This window comes from Andrographis paniculata, unplaced genomic scaffold, assembly GCF_009805555.1.
Source record: "Andrographis paniculata isolate CXL003 unplaced genomic scaffold, ASM980555v1 Contig53END, whole genome shotgun sequence".
NCBI lineage: Eukaryota > Viridiplantae > Streptophyta > Magnoliopsida > Lamiales > Acanthaceae > Andrographis > Andrographis paniculata.
Genome location: NW_026137588.1, coordinates 2,262,722 through 2,269,560, shown reverse-complemented (window position 1 = coordinate 2,269,560; position 6,839 = coordinate 2,262,722). Strand labels below are relative to the sequence as shown.

The window sequence follows — 6,839 nt, the reverse complement described above, 5'->3', positions numbered from 1 at the left end:
TTCGGGCCGTTTGAGCTTCTTTCAAGTGTTGTTTGGCCTTCACAGCTTTGGACATTGGTTGCCGAAAGTCAAGACACTCCTAGAGAGCTAGGCTGTCACGCAGCTGGTGCGTTATGTTATTTATTGCCACATTCACCACCTGGTGCTCTGGTACACAAACTTGGCATATAGTTTCTGCGCTCCTAAATTATTTCAAGAACTGCTCGACCGAATCCTTGCTTTGCCGATCGCCATATATCCTATGAATCGCATCTTTGATTACCTGTGGATTTTTGATGGGATGTGGCAGCGGTACCATCTTTGCTTGCCCCCCAGGCTGTTCGGAAGCTGCCTGAAAGGATGGCGAATTGTGTAACGCCGGCTGCGGGAAGGCTTGATGAATAGGTCCCCGTTGTGGGAAATGAATTTGGGGGCCTTCGGTAGGTTCTCTAAGGACTGGAACCTATTGCAATGGTGTATTTCCAGGGGCTAGTTGGGCAGGATATTCGTAGGTTTGTTGCAGCCCGGAACCAGCAGCAAATCGACCTTCTCCAGCAGCTCCCTGCCCCGCAGTGTATCGGGATGGTGTTAAAATTGGTCCCCCTGGTTCCCAAGTCATTCCAGAAGACTTTGGGACCAAGAAAGGTGCCGGTATCCCTGTCGGCCCTGCCCCCCATGTATTGAAAGTCTCTTATCCGGCCATCGAGTTTCTTCGAAGGCCTGGAGTGAGGACTATGGTGCTGAAAGTATTTCCAACAAATAGGGGATTATTTTGCCCATGTGGTGCTGCGGGACTAACCCGAAGGTCATCCAAAATCCGTCGGTTGAAGGCAGCCCAAAGAAAGCCTGCCCAACCGACGCCCGAGATTCTTCGACCTTCTGGATGGTGATCGGAGGTTCTCCAGATCCGGCACTCCTACCGAACAAAGTAATTTGGCCATATTTAAGTGCCTGGGAGGTCAGATCTGCTGCGAAACTGGTTGTAAGGCCTGCGGGAGGCCAAATATCTGGCTAGCTGAAATCGACCTTCCGGACCTTGCTTTTTCGAATTTCTTCCTCCGAAAGCAGTGCAAACTCGTTCCGAATAGCGGGTTTCAGAACGTCGCTAACGTATTTCAATAGTTCTTGAGTGGATCCGTGAAGGGACGACCAAATTTCACCATGGATCTGCTCCTGAATGACGCTGGCTGGAAGACTAATGTTATGGTCTGGTCTTCCAGCAAAAGCGGAAGCCTCGTCGCGTGGAGCAGCTTCCTGCGCAGGGCGCGATGACAAATCGCCGACGATTTTTTTTTTTTAAACATTTCTGCAGTTATCGGCAGCATCAATTTTCTCTCGAATTTGCATGTAAAATTCGCAAGACAACGGTGTCCCACTGGGCGTGCCAATCTATTGTCGTAAAAAAATCGTCACTGACGGCTTAATTGGAAAAGTCTGTCGGAATTGATTTGTTTGAAGGATTCCCCAGCCTCCTCAAGAAAGGATCCAGGCTATCTCGCGATATCCAAATAATTAGCATAAAAAGAAGGTAAAATTATGGCTAATAAAACAAGAACGGAGTTGGAAAAAGAAACTGGAATTAATGAAAAGAAAGCTGTAAAAAAATCTAGAAAAAAATACAGAGAAAATAATGCAGAGAAAAATAAAAAATTGAAGAAGAAGATGATGATTATGGTAAATGGTGTCCTCTTTTCTGTTCTGATATGCTCTATTTATTTGTTTATTTTAAATCATGTTTGGATAAGATTTATCTCTAATTATTCTCAACAACTCCAACCACCTTCACTTCCACCTTCTTTCATCCGTTGACTGCTCTAAATGCACCAGGCCGACTGGGTCCTTGGGCTAGTCTGGTCCGCAGGCCCACTCATTAATCTGAACATTTTGCTAGGCCGCAAATCTCGAGGATTTGGGTTTCACTTGCATTGGGTCGGCTCAATTAATTTTGGGTTGTGTACAATCGTATCAAACAAATATTCAAATTCAACTTTTTTACTATTAAAAAATCCAAACCCAAAAATAAGACGGACAAACAAACACACCCAAGCACTGCACCGGCACCCTAGCATCCACTTTTTTTTTCTTCTTCGTGATTATTAAGGGAGTGTAAAAATTTTTTGAAAAACTTTTAACTTATTAAACAATTTTTAGCTGTTTGACCAGTAAAAAAACTAATTTACATGTTTAATAATTAGGTTTTTGAAAGAGTTTTTTAAACTCAAAAAGTTAATTTCTAAAAAGGTAATCTGCCTAACGTTTTGGAAGAGTTTATTCACTTTAATTATACTTATTCCTTATTTACCGTTAAAAATAATTTATTTATTTCACATATATAATAAGTATATCTTTGTTACAATATTTATTAATTGATTTTAATATATTTTATTTACTAAATTATAACTTTATTTTTGCAAATTTAAAATAATTACTATTATTAATTATTACATATAAATTATTTTATTTGTAAAATGTATAAATTTATTAAAATTAAATCAAATAAAAAAAAGATAAATATTATTAATATATATATATTTATTATATAAAATTTAGATTAAAAATAATAAATCGAATAAATTAATAAACAATAATTAACATAATAAAAATATATACAAAAGATTTACCCTCTTATATTTTATACAATTTCAATAAAATTTTATTATTATTTTTTAATAAAAGTATTTTTCTAAAATATAAAAAATAAAAATAAATATTTTATAATATTTTTATATTTGCAATAATTTATAAAAAAATATTTTTTAAAAATGTTAAATCAAAATGAACAAAATAAATAATTTAAAAAATATCATATAAATATTTTTAATTGTTATTTTAAATATAAACAAAATAATTATTTTATCAAATATTTTAATACAAACGGTTAATTAAATCACCTGTTCAAAGAAACTGATTAGCTATACGCTATTAGAATCACCTTCCCTAAATATTAGTATTATAAAGTAATTTTTGCCGTAATGATTCACAATCCACAGCGGCCAGACTCCACGCCGCACCCGCACCCGCACGGAAAAATAAATAGATAAATAAAAATATATAATGGCGGCGGTTCGCGGTTTGGAAAAATCACAAACCGAACCGAATGACGATTTGTGTCCGGTTCGCTTCGAACCGTAACCGCCGTTGGGCGAGTTGTGTAATTTTCAATCTTCACTTATGCCCTTAAAAAGTTGTTGTGTAACCTCTGTGCAGCCGCGCCGCAGGACATCTTCTATTCGTTTCCTTCTTCTCTGTACGCAGGTATGTTCAATTTATTTATTTATTTATTTTTGAAGAGGGGCGGTTCAATGATTGGAATCGAAATCCAGCAGTGAAAAAGTTAGGTTTTGGTTCCGGTGTGCATCAAGCTTGAAATCCATCGAGGTTTGGCAGAAAATCGGCAGGGATGGATCGTGGACTGACGGCGGAAGCGGCAGCGCACCTGCAGGACGGAATTAACTTGTTGCTATCTCGATGGACAGCCCTCCGGATGACCGTGGAGAACGAGTGGGGCGGCCGAGATTCGTCACAGAAGGCTCAGCAGCTCGGCCAACAATTATGCTATCTCCTTACCCAATCCAAAGGTATGAATCGGATGTTCTTTTGATAGCACGAGTTGTGTATTTTGTTGTAGTGGACGAATTTGAATGTTTGCCTGGAAAAATTTTAGCTTAATCGCATGAAACGCAAACCGCTATTTGGAATCCTTCTATAGCTTTTGATTTGATATCTCCTTTTAAGTTCAATGTATTTAGTATGCGAGTTTTGATGCAATCGAATTTAATTTCCAGTGCTATTGAATTCTGTCTTTCTTTCTCTATATTTCAATCCGTCCTCAATTTGTTTAAGCTTGTTTGTGCTAAAAATTTTGATATATCCTAAACATGTGTTCTCAATTTGTACTATTTTTTGGGGGTTAGAGCAAGTATACATTGAAGATTTGGAGGATTTGCTTGAAGACTCCATTCTTTCTCTCAACACCGTGATAGATGACGGCAGCATTGAGGAGGTATGACCTATCAGATTATCAAATTATTAATATGGATTATGTTTGTTCTTCATTCTGTATATCACATATTTCACGAAACAACAATCAACCAGTTTTTCTAAATCTTATATGAATCTGATGTGTACAAATTTCGAAATAGTGCGACTCTTAATAGTGTATAATTTAGAAAAATTTTGAATTAGTAATGCAATCCTGAAGGATGTTCTGTGTTAGTGTGATAACTGATTTGTATGTACTTCAGGATTTAGTGTTTGTTTTTGTTTATAGATTGAAATTTGAAGCCAAGGCATACTGCTGCTTAGTATTTTAGTTTTGTATGAATGTGGAAGCTTGTCGTAGAGATATTTATTATTTTGTGTGCCTAAAGCTAGATACTGAGTAAATATTTCTGTGTGCTGCATACTTCTGTCATGTATACTCGGGCATATCTTATGCTAAGCTTAAGCAACTAACAAATTGTATCAGCTAACCTAAACTTAAGAAACTTATGATTTGTATTGACAAACCTTTGCCACACTGTGCCTTTATGTACTCGGGAGTGCCCTATATTAAGCTTAAGCAACTGAATTTTATAGTAAACATTTGCCACATTGTGCCTTTATATACTCGGGAGCATCTTATATTAAGATTAAGCAACGGAGGAATTGTATCATAAAACATTTGCCACATTGTGCTTTTATATACTCTTGAGAATAACCTATACTAAGTTTAAGCAATTAACGTGTGTTTGTTTGAGGGTTTGGATTTTGAGTTTGGATTTGAATAGTAAAAATTTTGAATTTGAATAATTGTATGATATGATATAAATAGGTGTTGATGTGATGTTTTGAATGTAAAATTGATTTTTAGTATAATATAAAAAATGAAAAATAGGTATTTGATTTGATGTTTTTGGGGAAAAATAATGAGATGAATAGTGTATTTAAAATCCAATCCCCCAAACAAACACACCCGAAGTGTATTGGCAAACATTTGTTGCACTTGTGCATATTGTATGCTAAATGCAGCCCATAGATTATATTTGCGAATCGTTGTCATACTGTGCTCTTATATTTTGTTGGTATTACCTAAAAGCTGATGGATATACAATTTGGCGTACGGTTTCTTTCGGAACATTTTACTGAGAGCATTATTCATCTGGCTTGTTGAATACCATGGGAATTAAAGTTGTGCATTTGTATTTCTATTTTCCGATCATCTTACTATTATTATTATTTTTTCGCTGATTTCATTCGATCTTACAAATTCCTGTCATACTAGGTGGCAGAAAAGTTGTTGGTGATGCATGAAGAATGTGTACAAGGTAATTTTGACTCGATTGAAAAATTGAAGGGATCCAGTGCCCCGAGTCTGATTTATGTCAAACAGGTACAAATGACTATATTGTGCTAGAATTTGTATCCGAAGATTGTTGAACACTTCCATAACTAATGATCAGCTGTACATATTGTCTACTAGTTTTATTCAACTTCCCTATTGAGATCCGAGACCAAGTTATCCAATGGTTGAAAATTTCTACATTTATACAATACCATAATATGAAAACTGTTCAAACGTTTTCGTCAGACGGGATTAGATAGAACCACTATTTATATATGCTTGGAACTCTCCAGTTTTCTATTCGGACATGATGTTTAGAATGAAAAATAAGTTTTGGATGTTTGTTGTGAATAAACATCTGTATTTGGTGTGAATCTTTTTATTGTAGATTGAATACAGAACATGTTTGTATGCATTAATTAAGTCGGGTGGGTTTTTATTATGTTGGCGATATTTCAGCCCGGGAATGATGATGAAGAGAGTGAAGATGATGAAGTCAACATTAACCGGCCTTCCGATATGGAAGTTGACGTTCCCCAGTCCAACACGGAGGCCACAACCAGTGGTGATAGCGGCAGACAAGCAACCGAAGTTGTAGATGGATGGACCGTTGTATCTTCCCGGCGCAATCGGAGTCGAAGAAACTAGGGTTGAAGAGATTTTGTTACTTCCCGGACCCTGTCTTGGTAAAGATTACTAAATTTTACAGCCTTCGCTTCCCTTGTATTATGAATTTTGAGGTTTTAATAGTTTTGAGACTTGGTGTGTAATTAAATGAAATATTAAATTATTAATTGAATTTTGACACAGTGTATTTGTTTGGGGGGTTTGGATTTTTTGTACTGTTAATTGAATAACAAAAATTTTGAATGTTTGGGGGTTTGGATTCTTTTATTGTGACTTGAATAATAAAAATTATTTTGAGTATATTTTGATCTTTTTTTTATTTTTTTAGAAAAAATTGGTAAATACTGTTTCCGTCCGGTTCTAAAATTTTATTTATTTTTTTTTTATGTTGATCTTTGATAATAATTATTATATGAAAATTTAATACAAATTAGAAGAAAAAGACGAAAATACTTTTATCAAATCTTTTAGAGGCGGATTAAGAGAGTATATTACAACGAAAGGGGCAGAGCTTTCGCGTAATGGACTTGGTGAAGCTAAAGTGTTGAGGATTTTGTGTTATGGTCGGGCCCCTAAAATGAGCCGGGTTTGGTATAATGGACTGGGTTTGCTAGTCTGGATTAGCCCATATAAAATGGACTGGGTTTATATAAATAAAAATGAGTTGGCTTTTCGATTTTTCATGAAATTTTATTTTATTTTTTTTATTTTTTATTATACACGTCTTTTTATGGAGCTCAAACTTTCAAACTTGAAACATATAGAGAAAGTTCGATCATTTGAGCACGGCGTTTCGGATTTTTAAAACAATATCACCAATGAATATAATAATAAATTCTAAAAAAATAAAAATTATTTTAATAATATATTCAATAAACGGTCACACGAATAAAATATATCATCAATTAAA

General features: G+C 35.3%; 1 protein-coding gene across 3 annotated transcripts; it reads left to right on the top strand.

Moving 5' to 3' along the window:
• The first annotated feature begins 3,130 nt into the window (after window positions 1–3,130).
• LOC127255125 (pre-rRNA-processing protein TSR2-like) lies at window positions 3,131–6,172 on the top strand. Of its 3 annotated transcripts, none has more exons than XM_051280514.1 (5): window positions 3,131–3,234; window positions 3,306–3,557; window positions 3,894–3,982; window positions 5,243–5,350; window positions 5,762–6,172. In XM_051280514.1, exons 2-5 carry the CDS (start codon window positions 3,380–3,382, stop codon window positions 5,948–5,950), a joined length of 564 nt encoding a protein of 187 aa, XP_051136471.1. In that variant the 5' UTR covers window positions 3,131–3,234; window positions 3,306–3,379; the 3' UTR covers window positions 5,951–6,172. The 3 variants fall into 3 exon arrangements, with proteins under 3 accessions (XP_051136471.1, XP_051136470.1, XP_051136472.1); XM_051280513.1 differs by having other exon boundaries at window positions 3,173–3,234; window positions 3,303–3,557; XM_051280515.1 differs by having other exon boundaries at window positions 3,173–3,234; window positions 3,303–3,557; window positions 5,243–5,285; window positions 5,762–5,904.
• The last annotated feature ends 667 nt before the right edge of the window (window positions 6,173–6,839 follow it).

What these genes read in the sequence shown, in the direction of transcription:
- LOC127255125 (XM_051280514.1), top strand. Translation starts at nt 3,380, where the DNA reads ATGGATCGTGGACTGACGGCGGAAGCGGCAGCGCACCTGCAGGACGGA. An exon ending in TCTCCTTACCCAATCCAAAG is followed by an intron (nt 3,558 to 3,893) that starts GTATGAATCGGA and finishes TTTGGGGGTTAG; the next exon opens with AGCAAGTATACATTGAAGAT. An exon ending in GTCTGATTTATGTCAAACAG is followed by an intron (nt 5,351 to 5,761) that starts GTACAAATGACT and finishes GCGATATTTCAG; the next exon opens with CCCGGGAATGATGATGAAGA.